Source organism: Gobio gobio (assembly GCF_949357685.1).
Source record: "Gobio gobio genome assembly, chromosome: 10".
NCBI lineage: Eukaryota > Metazoa > Chordata > Actinopteri > Cypriniformes > Gobionidae > Gobio > Gobio gobio.
This window is the reverse complement of record NC_137116.1, coordinates 37397978-37415752: the sequence shown is the minus strand read 5'-3', so window position 1 is coordinate 37415752 and position 17775 is coordinate 37397978. Positions and strand designations below refer to the sequence as shown.

Genomic DNA, 17775 nt, shown 5'->3' with positions numbered 1-17775 from the left:
CACACATGTAATGTCTGTTTCTTTAATACTTAAAGCCGGAGGGCGCCCTTGCAAAATAAGACGCAAATACAGACGTTTTGACTGATGAAACATGAAGACAGTATATGGTTTATCTGTGTTTCTCTAGTTTCTCTGTGTTTATCTCTAGTTTCTCTAGGTATTTTCATAAGAATAAAGTATATTTCTTGTTTCTATATTAGAATCAGGTGTGATCTTTCAACTGTTATTCATATAATGAAATATCTTCCTTTGTGTTCAGAAGAACATGGAAATTTATACAGGTTTGGGACAACTTGAGCGTGACTAAATGGCGACAGATTTTTCATTTTTGGGTGAACTATCCCTTTAACCAGCTGTCAGGCACCACCAACCAAACACATCAGAGATCTTTGCCTCATGAAAGGAAAAATCTGTTAAAATCAAATTTCTTTTTTTAATGCAAGACGGTGAAACCCCTTTTTTGATACACCAAGGATCAATTTAGTAATACCCAAATGAATATTTAATTGCTCAGATGTATACAGATAACAATTAAAAATCTAAAAGTATCTTTATTTGTAAGTTTTCTGGAAGGAGTACCTTTCCTTTGTCTATGAAAAACGATCTTACTGACTGACAAGTCCGATGCGTGCGCACAAAGACGCCTCTCACAACGCACAATACTGATATACACATATACAGAATTGTAGTATTTCAAAATATCTGTCTTGGCGAGTATTCACGCACACATTATCCGTTATGTCTTAAGTGAACGTTTGTTTAGCTGTAGGCAAAAAACATCTGATGTGTAACATTATTAGATCAGTGTGGTACAGTAGGTCTTAACCCTTAATCGCCCCTCAAGTAGGGTTTACGTTTGAGTCCCTTGGGGTCAGATAGACCCAAACTTTTACAGAGCGATAGCATAAGCAAATATAATTTTTTTACATGGAAAACTATATATCATTTTTTTTATTTACTTCTCAACTATACATTTATGCTGTGTTTTTGTGGGTATTTGGTAGTTTTTTACCTATTTACTGCACAAATAATTAACTATGTCATAAATTGGCTCATTAAAAATAATTTTTTAATGAAAAAATCACTTGAATGATGATCTTAAATAAATATAAATAGTTTTTGGACATTGCTCTATGTGTTAGGGATAGAATACCGCCATCTGTAGGTTTGTGGAAAAACTTTAGGAATAATAGTTAAAGAGAAAGAGAGTGCAATGACCACATTATCCAATAGAGGTCCATAGGGAAGTTATGCAAAAGTTAAGCTGCCTTTCATCTTTCTTTTATTTGCCCTTTTCCCTCTCTTTCTCATGATTGTTCCATGTTGCATTTGTGCTCTAGTATTTGTCCTTCATTTATGTATGGAATTTTTTCAGATTTATGCCAGTTTTGTTGATTTTATTTGCCAGTTTCTATAAAAATGCTCTCTGTTGCAGTCACACACATGTGTGTGTTTGTGTGTGTGTGTGCGTGTGTGTATGAGACAGAATGTTTGTTCTACTTTGTGTTTATGCTCTAGGACCAGATCTTGATATAAATGTAGACATTTTCAGATTTATACTGGATTTAGTTTTTTTTTTTTTACAAACAAAGTGAAAAAAAGCATTTTTTACATTTTCCCATTCATTGCAAAAATCCAAAAAAATGCTCCAGACACCTGTGTTTGTGTTTGTGTGTGTGTGCGTGTGAGTGAACATGCTTGTTCCATATTGCATTTGTGCTCTAGTATTAGTACTTCATTTATGTATGAAAATCTTTCAGATTTATACTGGATTTAGTAAAAAAAAATTGACAAAAAAAGTGAAAAAAATTGATTTTTTACACTTTCCCATTCATTTTCAATGTGGGGTCAATCTGACCCCGAGGGACTTAAACGGTAAATTTTTTTTACACACCTTTAGAACAACCAAATCAAGCCCAGATTTTTTGTGCATGTTTAGATAGATTATTTAGGAAAAGTCACCGAGTCTCATGGCCCTGAGATGAAGGGAACACTTTTAAAAAATGGAGGAAAAGTCCAGTGGGGTCAGCTGGACCCCAAGGGACGATTAAGGGTTAATATCTAGGCTGTCTATTTCATTAATGTTAATCAAACAATTGTGGTATCATGGAGAAAAAAAGTTTAATATATATTTTTCCTATAGATATTTAGTTTTGACTTTGTGTGTGCCAAATTTGGTATTATTACCAGGGATGTTAAGGTTTGGTTGCTAGGTTATTTGTTTTGGAACCTTCAGAAAACTTTTCAAAATTTGCTGACTATGTCGACTATATCAATTTCCGATTCAAACAAATCCTACATCATTTTCAAGGTTTTTTAATCGAGAACTCATTTTTGAAAATTAGCTCATTGCGACTCATTTTGCCTGCACCGGTCACATATTATACAATGTAATTTATTCCTGTAATGGCAAAGCTGAATTTTCAGCATCATTACTCCAGACTTTATGTGATCATTCTAATAGGCTGTTTTGGTGCTTAAGAAACTTATTATCAATGTTCAAACTGGTTTTACTTAATACTTTTATGAATATGTGATACATTTTTTTCAGGATTTTTTAATAAATTGAAAAGAACAGCATTTCTTTTGTGTGTGTAATATAATTGTCTTTACTGTCACTTTTGAGCAATTAAATGTGCTAAATAAAAGTGTTAATTTCTTTTCAAAACTAAAACAAACAAAAAATATTACTGATTCCAGAAATAGGCTATAAGAAAGTATTTAATATTGAAACTTTCTCTTTACAGAACTGAGCACAGTTTGAGACATTGTTTAGGTCTCTTATGAAATTCTATAGGAGATACATGGGAGATAATGGGTACATTTTTCAGGAGAAGCATATGGGGAGCAAGTCCAAGTAATGTCCATTCAATCTTCTATTGATCTCTTTATTGATCTCTAAGAGAAGCAAGTGATGTATTAACAAGTTCTCATTTATGATGTTTGTTTCTTATGAGTAGATGAAAGCGAAAAAGGAAAAGAAAGAAGAAAGAAACTCCCTGCTTGTGTTCTGAAATGAACTAATTTACATTACTGTAAAAATCTATAGGCTGTTAGTGTAATCAATACTTCTTTCTGTGCATGTCTTGAACTTACAGTGAACTTTCTGCATTTTTTTTAGCTTGCCACTTGGGACCCAATCCACGGATTAAACGGGACACTGACAGATCGAAAGCTGGAAAACAACATGCGTGGGGTCGTCCTGCGGGTTGTCACTGTACTGGTAGGTACCGTTACAGCATTACCAGTCAAATCAAGGGCTTTATACGTCATCTTACAGCTACAATAGTCTTCATAACTACAAAGTTTTACAAGATGTCAGTGTTCTAATATTTACTGTTGCTCAGCGATGGTCTCTCCTTTTACCTCTAATATAAATGGACCTCATAAGGTTGAAGCAACCCCAGAGTAATCCATATTCATTCCAGTGAGCTCCAGAGGTCTGTTCACATCAAGTCACCGGTCTCTAAGTTCATCATGAGTGAATTTCGGGGTGCGATGAACGTAGACCAGGAGAGCTGGGTTATATTGAGATTTGAGTTTTGCTATCTTCCCTCCAGCACCGATTTGAGTGAATCCCTGGAGTTCTTTAAAGATTCAGAGGTTTAAATTGTTCATATCCCTGCTTTGAAGTCAGTCAGAGAAGAAAGCGGTGATGCTGCTACTCTCTTTTCTCTCTCTCTCTCTCTCTCTCTCTCTCTCTCTCTCTCTCTCTCTCTCTCTCTCTCTCTCTCTCTCTCTCTCTCTCTCTCTCTCTCTCTCTCTCTCTCTATCTATCTCTCTCTCTTTACTCCTCTTTTTCCTTTCTTCAGTGATTTCTCGCCCTGACAGAATGCTCTGTGAATAACTTGCATCCACAATCGCTAACAATAAGCAGTAAGCGGAGGCTGTCATGTTAAGGCACTCCCCCTTGTGGCCTATGAGGCCAGAACTGAATGCACATATTGACAAACTGTGGACACTGGTGGACAATAAGATGGTCTCACAGTTTAATTTGAGAGCTGAAAGATTGTGTGGTCCAGAAGGAATCTGCAGACCTCTGTAAAACTGGTCTTATTGGTCAGTGGCCGTATAATCAAATTAGATCAAATATTTAAACTTACATAACACACACAGTTTCGGCCAATCTCATGTTAATCTTGAGTACCTATAGAGTAGTATTGCATCCTTCATATCTCAGAAGAGTCTTTAGTTTTATCATATTTATAAAAGACAGATACGCTGGACCGATTATTTCGGGGCGGGGCTAAAGAGAGACACACACACAATACGTCATGGCATTATCCCTGGATAACTTTCAATTCACTATATATGTTCTTGTTGTTTAAATTATATGCACTTACACACCGATTGCTAACAAAACACAAACGTTTGATTCATGACCGGGAACAAACAAACACACATTTCAGAACTCTGTTGCTGCTCCGTAAAAAGAAACTGCATCCACTGTTTCCATAACGCTGGGTTATTTGGGAAGCTGAACAAGGTTATCTTTCCCTCACAACCAAAAACACACTGTTTTAGTGACATTGTTGATTTCGTGGACTAAAAACAAAATGACAGGAGTGTATTTGGCACAGAAAAACTGTCATGTGGCTCTTTTTTTGAAATTTTGGCCATGTTTAGCATGAGAATTTTAAAATTGTTAATTTGCTCAAAATGGAAAATTATGTAATTATGTATCTTCAGAACACAAATGAAGATATTTTTAATGAAATCTGAGAGATTTCTGTCCCTCCACTGACAGTCTACGCAACTACCACTTTGAATCTTCGAAAAGTTTATAAAGAGATCGTAAAACTAATCCATATGAATTGAGCGGTTTAGTCCCAATTTTCTGACGAAGTCAAGTCAACTTTATTTATATAGCGCTTTTAACAATGTAGATTGTTTCAAAGCAGCTTTACAGTGTTAAACAGGAAAATAATGCAGCATAATTTTATTCAGCTGTATAGCCATTCTGGAAAAAAACGCTGATGTCATCAGTTCATTTCAATTATCATACAGTGACAGTGTGGGCTTTAGATCAATAATTCGATCAGTAATTTAGTTTAAATGGTTAATTTAGTTTATTATTTCGATTTATTTCGATGTTTAGTTGAAAAATTTAGTGTCCCCAACTGAGCACGCCAAGCCAGAGGCAACAGTGGCAAGGAAACCAAAACCCCATTAGGTGACCTAATGGAGAAAAATAAACCTTGGGAGAAACCAGGCTCAGTCGGGGTGCCAGTTCTCCTCTGGCCAATTAACAAACAGCGTATTATTATTATTATTATTATTATTCTGGCAGCTTTACAGCTCAGAGGTCATAATAGATCAGAATATTCGAGGGACCGGGGGCAACATGCTGGAGACGGGTTTATTGAGGATGATGTTGATTAAATAATTATTAAAGTGCAATATTCGAATGATCGGAGGCAACACGCCGGAGACGGGTTTATTGAGGATGACATATCGATTTAAGTATTATTTAATTGTAATAGCGAACAGAACGAACAGATTTAATTTAGGCTTTTATAATATCTTCATTTGTGATCCGAAGATGAATAAGTCTTACAGGTTTGGAACGACATGCGGGTGAGTAATTGATGACTAAACTTTTAAGTGTAGAGTTTGGTCTGTAACACGTTTGTTATTTTCCACATTGTTATCAACTAAAATGTTACAATAAATAAATGGCTTAGAATGAATGAATGAAAAAAGACTAATTAATTATTTGACTACATTGCCTTGTCCTTGACTTCACTGCCTTAAAATATTTAAAGATCTTTTTACACAATGTCTTTGCATGCAGAATAGCAATTTCTAGTTCAAACATTGTATTAAAATCAGGATGAATCATTCCTCCAAAAATGAAGAAAAAGCAAAGTGTTCCAGAGTAGTTCCATAGACCCTTGTGGTGAAACATATGGTTAGGGAAGCAGGGAGCTTGGAACCATGGGATATGTTGTCATTTGTAAAGTAAACCTTCAGGTGGATGAGGGAGGCGCATGCTCCCTGCTGGTTGCTGATGGAGCGCTCCCTTCGGTCTTACTGCTAACTGGTAGCGGCCCACTGGCTCCTTGCAACTTAAACTCCCCACTGCTCCCAGCTGCCCCAGTGGCAGGCGTGTCAGGATACGTGACGTGCCAGCTCTGACAGCTCTTCACCAGTCTGAGAAACGCTGGTGCTGTTCCAAACACAGAAACTGACTGAGAACACACACACAGCTGTCATGAAACCTTGCCGTCTCGATGCACCATGACACAGGTTTTTTTATTCACTCACCAGTGGATCATAGCTGCATGCATGAGAGAATCTTCAGAACGTCTGTAGAAGATGGACGAAGACTGAAGTCATACTGTATAGTGTATTCATATAAATTAAAAATCAAGTAATATATATATATATATATATATATATATATATATATATATATATATATATATATATATATATATATATATATATATATATATATATATATATATATATATATATGCATTTTTAATATAAAATCATGTGAAATATTAATGAATTATTCATGTAAATATACTGTATACATACACATTTTTTATGTTTTCGAAAGAAGTCTCTTATTCTCACCAAGGCTGCATTTTTTAATGAAATGTTTTTTTATTTGAATATATTTAATTTAATGTATTCCTGTAATGGCAAAGCTGAATAAGCCGTTACTCCAATTGTCATTGTCATATGATTCTTTAGAAGTCATCCTTGTTAGCGACCCTATTGGAAATGCTCCATGGTGCCCTTGGTCTGTTCGCCATGGGTCCCCCTCAAGCATCGGTCGCACTGGTTGCACCGCCCTGACATCCCTGATTGTGTTTTTAATGTAGAACTGAAAAAAAAAATAGATTGTCACATCATCGACCCACATGCATGCCCGCAGCAATAACACTTGAACAACACAGGATGATGCTAATGTTAGTGACATGTCTCACCTTTGCTCCATGTCTTCTATCGATTTCTATAGTAGAGATTGTCCACAAGATCGGTGTGAATTTGAACCACTGCATGTGTAGTTGGGTGGAAGGAATGGCCGTATAATGAGGGAGGGAATCAATGCGACATGGGTTGAACACGTGTGGGGAGCCGTACCCCTTCTAGGCCGGCTCAATAAGAGCAGGGCTACATCTCAATGTAGATAAAAAACGATACTGGAAGAATCCTGTTAAAAGGGTCATTGTCGCTGTGCTTTTACCCCTAGTCTAAGTGCTACAGATATTCTTCAGATGGTGCTGATGACCGATTGGTCTGGGAGAATCTGGCAGGGGTCTTGCACAAGCCCCTCAGAGGGCGGTCTGATAGATGGCACCTCTTGGCTATAGTGCGAGTTGGCATGCATATCCTCACTTCCTCTAATAGCTTATTGAGCGAGGGTGGTCTGGTGAGGATTAGAAAGCGCTGGCTTAATGTGCAGGCTGCATGCAGTCAATAACGCTCCTTCCATGATAAATCTGCCTGACATATTCCCAGAAACACTTCAGACATCAATAGGGATTTGTTTAAGAGAATATGAAAAATAAACAGCAGGCTATTATTTTCACTGGGCCTCTGGTGCCACCGTGGTATTGAAATCGCTATGGTATTGGAATTAGACGCTACCGTGGTATAGGAATCGCAGAGCTGCTGAAGACTCTGGAGGAAGAAGTTTGCTTTTCACATGATGGTTGGTCATCGGCCTTGTGTTGAATACAGCCATTCAGGCCTGTGAAAGCTCCTTGCTAAATGGAGCTCCTTTCAACAACTTACGACTTTGCAAGATTGTGTTCAGCAAAAGTTTAGAAATCTGTTAGTCCAGATGAACAAGGGAATCTAATTTGTTTCTTTATAAATGTATGTTTTATCAATATTATTTTGCTGACTTTCATATAAAAAAGCCAGGAGGAACAACTTAGTGGTCAAGTGATTGGATATTATGCTAGTGTGATTTCTATGAACTTTAGTGAAAAATCTTCTGGTTTGTGATTTACAGTAAACTATGGATTCAACTATTTAGACTTGATGATCTTTCCCCGCCTCCAGATCAAAACACAGGTGAAAAAGCAGAAACAAGCGTTAGAATATATATAAACAGATGCATATGTAAAATAACACGATCATCAACATTAAACAGCATATAAATCAAATGCGTATAAATTAAATGTCAACCAAGGATGAGCTATAGGACTGTGCAACCTGCTTCATCTATCCCTGCGTCCCAATGTCCATACTAGTATGTGAGATTAGAATAAGTGTGTCCCAACCAAGCCTGTAGCACTCCTCTCAGAAACTGAAACCTCCGCCCCTCGATCACCCCCAGGTGGTTGGTCCCAGTATAGGTCATAACCCTTCGTGTTTTCTAATGGATGCGAGACAAACTAAACAATCAAATTACACTTCAAAAAATGTTTTCCCAAAGTTGGTTTCTGTCATTGTTAAGTTTCAGTTTAGTTTTAGTTAGTTATTTGATGCTATAAAAATGAGGGACGTCATGATTGACAGCTGAGATTGACGGCTTCTCTGAGTGAAGTTGTCACTGAGGCACTAACAGACTTTTTTCTGGGAGGAAATTGGAGCTTTAGCTTTAGTTTCTACATTCCCATAACTGTTTATTTCACACAAACATAATGAATTGTTCTGCATCTGCAAGAGTGTGGGCGGGCTTTTGATATCGCACCTCTACTTCCTGCTATCTACGCGCAGATTCCGGTCCCGAGACCACTACTGCGCAGACTCTGTCCCAAAACTGCGCAAGATGTCAGAGCCATATTCGGACCTCCGGAGGCTTCAATTACTTCAGCGGAAGAGAATGAAGTCGCGTCGTCCATATTTTTTTACGGTCTATTGTCCCAAAGCATAGTATGTTGAAAAGAGTATGTCAAAAGTCCCCAGATGTTCTACTATTTCCAGTAGATTTTCAAAGTGTGTATCCGTGCACACTATAAAGGCTAATATTGCACACAACCCATTGTGCTTTGGAGAAGGATTTGGTTCAGAAGTACAAACACAAGTAAAATTAAAACAAAATATGGCGAATATGCAGGACCAATGGTGAGAGGTTTAGATAAAGGGTTGAGTGACTAATAATCAAAGTTTAACCTGATAAAAAAAAATATATATATTTTATGTTATCCATGTTATATTTCATCTGCAATTACAAAGTGGACTTTTATAAAGATCCGTTTGGCCATTACCTTTTAAATGCATCATCATGCATTAATATGAGGAGAGTTCTCCGCATGAAAGACCGTGACTGCAGATCAACGTGTTTTTCTCTCCAATACAGTAGGAAATGAAATGAAATGTGGAGGATTTCAACTGTGACAAGATGATTGACAGGCCAGTTTACGGTGACAGGATGCGTGTCAGGATGCGACAGAGAGCAACTGTTAAAGGGATCCCATGGTGTTGAGACTTGTATGGCTTAATATAACATAAATTATGTCTCTTACTGAAATATGTAGTTGAAAACCCATAAAAGATCAACGTTATTTAAAAAATCCATTATATATTTGGACAATGGGCAGCGCCATTTTGTTTACGTTCTAGGTTGATGACATAGAATGGTTGCACTCTGCAATCAACTAGTGCTACCCGTAGCTATTTTTACCACAACACAACTTGAAAAATGTTTCAGAGTTAAACAAAACCAATCAATTGCTTTGTAACTGCATTTAAAATACACTCAAATACACGTGCACAGAAACACTCTCACACTCACATACACACCAACAAATCGGCGCGTGTGTGCACGCTCACACACACACATACATCTGACAGGGTCTCAATCAAGATCGCACGCGCCCACAAACACACACACACACACACACCTTTTTTTGCGGTCTATGACACACACACACACACACACACACACACACACACATCTGACAGACTGCTCTGTTCTCAATCGAGATGTGTAATGGGCTGCCCTCGTCAGTCTCCACGACAGGGGCTGAATCTGAAATCGCCCCCTAAAACCTCATTCACTATTCCCTACGTTATCCACTAATTCAGTTCACTTGATGAGTGAATAAAAATGAGTGAGTGAATTGGGACAGATGTTGTGTGTGTAGTGACTATGAGTCAGATAAAATAATAACTCAACGGGGAATTGAATTAAAAGGAAAGAGACTCGAATTACATTATAATTTATAAATAATTCAGAATTAATGTTTACACCTTAACTTATTCGTCCACCGATATGTAAAAACTTAAAGGGGACTCTGTTAAAGGGAAACAGGTCTATTTAGCTCAAATGAATGAATTAATGAATTCATAAGGAATTTTGAGAGTCTATTTTACAGCCGAGCAAATGACTCTTCCAGCGTTCATTTGAACGGGCCGTAAATATCAACTCTGCAGCGGATATTAATATCCGAACAATAGTGAAACACTAGACTGTAAAGAAAATAAACTTTAAGTAAAAGAAAGGAAAGTGAGAGAAGAGCAGATGGCCTGAATGAAATCGTTGTTTAACCCATTTTCTCTGATCTTGGTCTGCCACAATCGTCAGATCGTCTCCTGGGAGCTCTCCGTTCAGAACTCAACTCTGGTCAACTGCTAGGACTCAACCCAACTGAACAACTGCGAACTGGCTCTCTTCGTCCGTGTTCTGAGGTTAAAACTCAAATATTTGCCCATCCCCTGGATGGGTTCTGGCCAATTAGGGTTCAGGGGTGACTGTGTCTCCACCCCTCCCATACAATTGGGTTATCTATGGTTATCCTGCTCTTAAGCAGAGAGTAAATTTAGACCTAATTTCTTACTATAAGGACATGATCAATTCTATAAAGATTTCGTTCAGCTCATCTGTTGGATTATACCCATACGAACAAAAAGATATCAAACACGGTGCCTTTTCATCCACTCATTCAATAGTTACATAATTGCATGAATTGGGAGTGATATACATGCATAATAGTCACGTGTATCAGTTGTAGACACACTAACAAGCTATGTCGAAGGCTATTTGAATGCAAGTCCAATAATCAGTGATTTGATGCACTTCATATGTAACAGTTTCTGTGAGTTTGCTAGGAGTTTTAACTGTCACGTGGAGTTCATTTACCGCTCATTGAAAAGACAGAGATCTGGTTTGTTTCTTTGTCTTGTAATCACACCGAGTCTTTTGTCCTCTTTGTCTAAGTTTTGGTCAAAAGTTCATAGGCAATCAAGTAATTATTATATTAAAGTAGTAGCTCCGGGCAGAATGGAGCCTCCGTCTCTCTGGTGATAGATGGTCGATTTCCTGGGGTCTGGAGCTGAATTGGGCTTTGTAAAGTGGTCATTTCTGATCAAATCATTTGGAAGATTCATTAAACTATGTGTCTGCGCCCACAATTCCTACAGACGCTACAGTGTACATCAGCTGTACACTCATTTTTGCGGTTCAATGTGGGATTGAATGAGTGCACTCATAACGTCCACTATGGTTTTGGACACCACTACAAATGGCTGTCCCCTCAATAGTGCCCTATTTGAGGGTATAGGGGGCGATTTCGGATTCAGCCAGGGAGAGTGCTGGCCTGCCGAATCGGAACCAGGTGACAAACTAGGCAAGTCAACCTCATGTATAACATTACAGCTGATTGAGCGTGTGTGCACGCACAGTGCATGGATGTGTGTGTGTGAGCGCGCCGATCTATTGGTGTGTCTGTCTGTCTGTCTGTGTGTGTGTGTGTGAGAGAGAGAGAGAGAGAGAGAGAGAGAGAGAGAGAGAGAGAGAGAGTGTTTGTGTGCACGTGTGTGTTAAATGCAATTACAAAGCAATTGATTGGTTTTGTTTAACTCTGAAAAAAAATTGGAGGTGTGTTGTGGTAAAAATAGCTACAGGTAGCGCCAGTTGATTGCCGAGTGCAACCATTCTACGTCATCAACCTAGAACTCAAACAAAATGGCGGTGCCCATTGTCCAAATATATAATGGATTTTTTAAATAACGTGGATCTTTCATGGGTTTTCTACTACAAATTTCAGTAAGAGACATAATTTATGTAATATTAAGCCATACAAGTCTTGACACCATGGGATCCCTTTAAAGACGCAATTTTATGATGTGATAGTATGTCCCAAAGCTTGTCTACTCTTTTGCTACACACTTAGGCAAAGCAAGTTTATTTATATAGCACATTTCATACACAATGGTAATTCAAAGTGCTTTACATGAAAAGGAAACAAATACATAAGAATAAAATTGGAATGGATAAGAAATAAAAATAACAATAAAGGCACAGAGAGTTTCAGCCAGAAGAGTTTCAGCCAGAATATTTGTCAGGTGGTTGTGCGTTTAAACCCTTGCCGGTTCTGGCGCTCTTCATCCAGCTCTCCCTTTCGGTCTCATCCTGTGATTAAGTGCATACTTTAAAGTATGTATTTTTTCTTCACAAAAAGAGTACATACTTTTAGGACGTAGTATAGGTAGACGAATTGTGACGCAGCATATGTTTTGATCATCGTTGTGAATCCGATCTGGATGCAGTCTTTGATAAAAAATATATATTTTCTTACTTTAGATAAAAATGTAGCTTTTTTAATGAAACTTATCCACATTCAAGTGTTGATAAAAAAATAATTTATTTAGCTAGAATAATTGTATTTATTATTATTTATTATTATTTTTTTAAAGCAAAACTTTTGATATATTGCATGTTCAGATATCCTGGGGGCCATGAAAATGTTGTGAAAATGATCGAAAATGCTGGCAGTGGCTGGCAACTTTTTTCAAAAACGCTGGCGGAGAAAGAGTTAAAGGGAAAGGGATTAAAAATTTAGCTTTTCCTCCATTTCTGTTCCAACCCGGTCTGCTATTATTATTATTATCAAATTAGTTTTTTTAGACTGAAATATAAGCCTTTATTCACTGAAGGGAGGGAGGTTTTCCAGCAAAAAAGGACCTACGGTACATTTTAGTCTGTTCCTCACACAAAACGTGTGACTTCATGAACAGTAGTTTTATAGAAAAAAGGAGCATTTACCATCTTCACCATCTTCTGGTTCTGTTTGGAATGTACAATCCAGAATAGGCTGATTCTTTGTGGCTGTTCAAAAGTGAATATGAGAGTGAAATTTTGCATCTGGAATAATATTGAATTAATGATTGTTATTCATTGTGTTTTCACACTGTGTATGTTAAGAAACATAAGAAAAGACTTTGGTCTTTTTGGTTTTGATCAAGAGGTCTAGATGAACCATCTGTACCCACAGTGATATTCTAATCCGGCCCTGGAGAGAGAGAAGACTTCCCACCTTTGCAATTTTGAGTTTTGAATTTCTCGTATTACTCTTCAGAACCTATTTTTGTGGCCCTCAAGTTAGTATTGAAGAGTCATTTTAAGAGCTTCCTTTTTTCAGAAAATCCCTCAACATAGACTCATTCTACCCTACCATAAAAACTTATGTTACCCCTTCTTCGAGTCAGTTCAACTGATAGGGTTGTGAAATGTATACTGCAAATGTATCTCTGCCATGTTTCTATAATTGTGGGAACTTGCTTGTTCTTGAGACTTTTTAACAATTCGATGCAAGCTGTCAGCATTACTGAGGAAATTTTTACTGCTCACATTAGAGTCGCTCTCTAAACTTCCTCCTTATAAAAAAAATAGCATTTTCTCTGTGTGACCTTCAGAAACTCTCCAGAGCCAGTTTGGCAGTGTATGACAATGTTTGTAGACCTTTTATGAAACACCAGTAGGCCCCAAGCTCAGACTAAATCCAAATCGCATCATATCCACCTCCACAATAGTCTGCCAAGCTGGTTTTGGAGGTCCTTGGAGACTTGTCTTTATCAGTAGAGAACGACTAATCAATTCAAATGGCGTCCGGTCTCGCTGCTTCAGAAGAATGGTTTCCTCAGCCATAGGCAGAGCTAATGCTTGTATGATGAGTGTGAATCCGGGTATATATTTTTAATTTAAAATCCTTCTCGTAAAGACTTAATTTCTTTGATGTGAGCACAGTAAAACCTTAAATCCCTAATTGAGCATTAGGGATCTTATGAGTCAGTCAGAACCCACTATGAATAATGTATGACTGACAAGCACCATCAAGTTAAGAAATGTTTTGATAAATGTGAATCTTTACTTAGCAATGAGATAGAACGGGTTTAAAGCCCCTTTTCTATTGAATATGACTTTTTTATTATTATTATTATTTCAGATTATACTGCCTACATTTTCATTTCAAGAAATTCAGAGCTGATTTGAAATATAAACTATGCAAATCTCTGGAGAAACTTTCATTACTCATTGTATGATTACATTGTGACGGAATACTATTAAATTACCAGGTGTCTATTGAGGAAGTACTGTTAAGGCTGATCTTGTCCTGGTGTGACAGTGAGACATGATCAGCTTACAGTAGACTAAATTCAGAATTGACCTTATACTTGCTTTGAAAATTGCAACATTTCCACTTTGAAATGAATCAGAGAATTATTAAGATATAAGTATTTAAGAAAAGTATAAATGTGCTGTACATCTCAGAGTATATTGCCTACATTTTCTTTCAAATAAATTTAGAACTGATTTGAAATGTGTTCACATGCATAGTTCACATTTCAAAACCATTCACACTCATATATATACAGGGTTTAGGGTAAAGTTTTAAATTCAATATCATGGCATTAAATTAGGGCCCTATGATTTCTGTGATGTGGAAAACATGTATGGACTCACAGAATTTACTGTATAATGCAGAATGTCACAGAATTTGTCAACTTTTGGATGAATAAATCGAAAGGGTCAGTACACTTAAAGGGATAGTTCACCCAAAAATGAAAATTGTCATCATTTACTCACCCTCATGTGAATAAATTGTTCACCAAAACATGACATTTTAAAACATATCATAGGGCCCTATTTATTTATTTTTGTTAAACTTTTAATAAATTGCTGTTAAATTGTAAATGTTTCATGATTTCAATTAATTAGACATGCTTTTTGACTAATACAGTTTAATTTAACCATTAAAACGGAGTAAAACTAGACTGGGTAAACCCAGCCTGATCTGCCAGCGATTTGATTTCGCCCTGCAGCTCAGGCTGGAAACTTACTTTTTTGTAGTGTGATCAGAAGGTTCAGTAAAAGTTATTTCCATATTATAGTTTTTGGGAGCAGAGCTGTTCAAACTTTAAGCTATTTTTTTGTGAAATTAATTAAAAAGTAATGGATATCTGTTGGAATTAGTATTTTTTTAAAGTGTTGCTAATCCAACTCATTTTGTGCTTCCTAGAAAATTACATTTAGAGAACATATTGGCGTGGTATGTTCCCTTCAATTTATTCCTTACATTTTCTTTAATTGTCTTAAATTTTCCTTCATAAAACTTGCAGAAATATACAGTATATATATGTATGGCCAAACTAAAATAAAGACCTACTGTGTGATATTCTCTATATCCTTTCCCATGGTTCCTTTCAGTTCTGCTCTGGCTGAAGTTTAAACCTGTAGCCTTTGTGAGGCGAGACCAGATTGTCAAACCAATAAGCACCTGTCAGCATCTCCAATATTCTCAGAAAAGATTCACTCAACTACCTTAAAAACAAAGCGTATAGTACTTAAAGTGTACTTTCTTCACATTACTCTTGATTGGATATGACATGGCACTAATTCCTTCTTGACTTTTTTTTCTCTGAATTATGCCACAGCTCATAAGGGGAGGTTAAAGCCAACTGACATTGCCTCCTGCAGAAAATAAAATCAAATTATGAGCATTAGCTAAGCCGCTGTAGGAGCTTATGCGTCTGCTTCAGGTAAACACTTGTGTCAGCTCCAGGAATGGATCTGCCACCCTCAGAATCATGAACGTCAAGCTGTGTTCTCAGTAGACTATTTATGATACCCTGTTGACTGTAAAACCGGTGCCCTCACTTACCTCAATGTCTGTAGGCATTGCCGTCGAACTATTTGTGTGTTCGTTTTAACCCTCTGCGACTGTTTTTGTTGCTTTTAGCTAGATGATTTAGTCCCTTTATACGCTGAAATAATGATTTCTGTGCTATTGCTCATTCCAGGAAGAACCATTTGTGATGGTCTCAGAAAATGTGCTTGGGAAACCTAAGAAGTACCAGGGGTTCTCAATCGATGTACTGGACGCTCTGGCAAACTACCTTGGTTTCAAATATGAGATCTACGTGGCCCCTGATCACAAATATGGCAGCCAGCAGCCTGATGGGACCTGGAATGGTCTTATTGGAGAACTGGTTTTTAAGGTAAGACTTAATACTAATCTATATTGTGCAAAATCTGTCGGTCTGTCTACTATGTATCTATCTATATGTCTGTCTGCTTGTCTACTATATGACTGACATGTTTGAAATTCATTTATAAATGCTGCCCAACTTTAATGTGTTACATGGCCAACACTATGTGGACACTCCTTATAATAACAAGCTATTTTAGACTCATCCATAATTGAGTAACAAGTGCAAAAAATCTAGCTTATACAGTCTATTTAGTAGTAGTAAATTAGTAGACTTTTTAGTCTACACATATTATATACAAAAGACAATATTTCAAGTGTTAATATATTTAGAGCTCAAAGGACCATTTCAAACCATTTTATTAATGATGCAGAATTATTTTAGCGCGGTCAGCACTGCCTTTGATTTGACTAACATAATACAGTCTGGCTGAATGCCACAGATTTATGTGCTTTCCTTTGGCTTTCTCAAACTGTCTTGGGTTTTTCAATTTTCCTAGTATTCCCAAACAGTCTGCACTGCTTTGATAAAGAAGAGCGCAGATTTCTTACATGTGAATGAGGGAAAAACCTCATACTGAAATGTTGTCCGCTGGCAGATAAACAAAAGGCAAATCTCACAGCAGTAAGAGGTCAGATACACATTTTCAGGGCCATTACTCCAAACTCCCCGCTGCTTTCCATTCCACAGCTTTTTCAGTTCTGCGACACACCTCCATCCCTACTGCTTCCTGTGCTGAGAATATTCCTCACCACTGTACCATCAGGGAAACGGAAACATAAGCCACAGTGTACTGCCGCTTATCTTCATTTCCAGAGAGATAGACCAAAACGCAAGGAAAATATTAAGGAGCTCTAATCGCATTGTTACGGTCTCTGTTGACACATTGTTTTCCAGCAACTTCACATCTGTGTGCTTTCATGATACACCAGATCTTTGATGTTTGGTTGCAATTCAGTATTTCAGCAAAAGAGTTCTTTGATATTTCGTTTTCTTTTTGTGTTCAAATCATGTAAAAAAGGCTTTTGACATGATACAACAGGCCAAGGCATTACAGGGAAACAGCCATCACTTTACACTGTCGTTCAAAAGTTTGGGGGCAGTAATTTTTTTTTGTTGAAGAATTTTTTTTTTTTCTAATGATTAATATTATTCAGGAATAATGCATTAAATTGATGACTGAAGTGACAGTGAAGACTTTACATTGTAACAAAAACATTGTATTTCAAATAAATAATAGGGATGGCATGAGTTCTCGAGTATAATTTAGATACTTTAGATTACAATATGTTTACGATAACAGACGGAAAAAATGACATCAACTGAGAAAAAAAAACGTAATAGTTGGCAACATGTTATGTTTAGGGGGGTTCAAGTTCACGTTGGGGGGGGGGGGTTATACCATCAATTGAGGAATTCCCAGTAAAAAGCTTAGGGAAGTGATATGATGCCTCTCTTAATAACAGAAGCAACGTATTCAGGACAGAGAAAAGCAGAAGAAAACGAGCGTTCAGACTTACCAGGCAAGTTCAAGGCCTGGCTCTTCCAGTATGGTCTGCTACCAAGACTTATGTGGCTACTGACAATTTATGAAGT

At 37.2% G+C, this 17775-nt stretch overlaps 1 protein-coding gene across 1 annotated transcript in view; it reads left to right on the top strand.

Moving 5' to 3' along the window:
- grid2 (glutamate receptor, ionotropic, delta 2) overlaps positions 1-17775 on the top strand; it is a gene marked incomplete at both ends in the record, with an annotated part of 524276 nt that overhangs the window by 391370 nt on the left and 115131 nt on the right. The window contains 2 exons of the mRNA XM_079827346.1: positions 3122-3223; positions 15991-16188. Coding sequence (XP_079683472.1) covers positions 3122-3223; positions 15991-16188 — 300 coding nt within the window. The remainder of the gene's footprint in view (positions 1-3121; positions 3224-15990; positions 16189-17775) is intronic.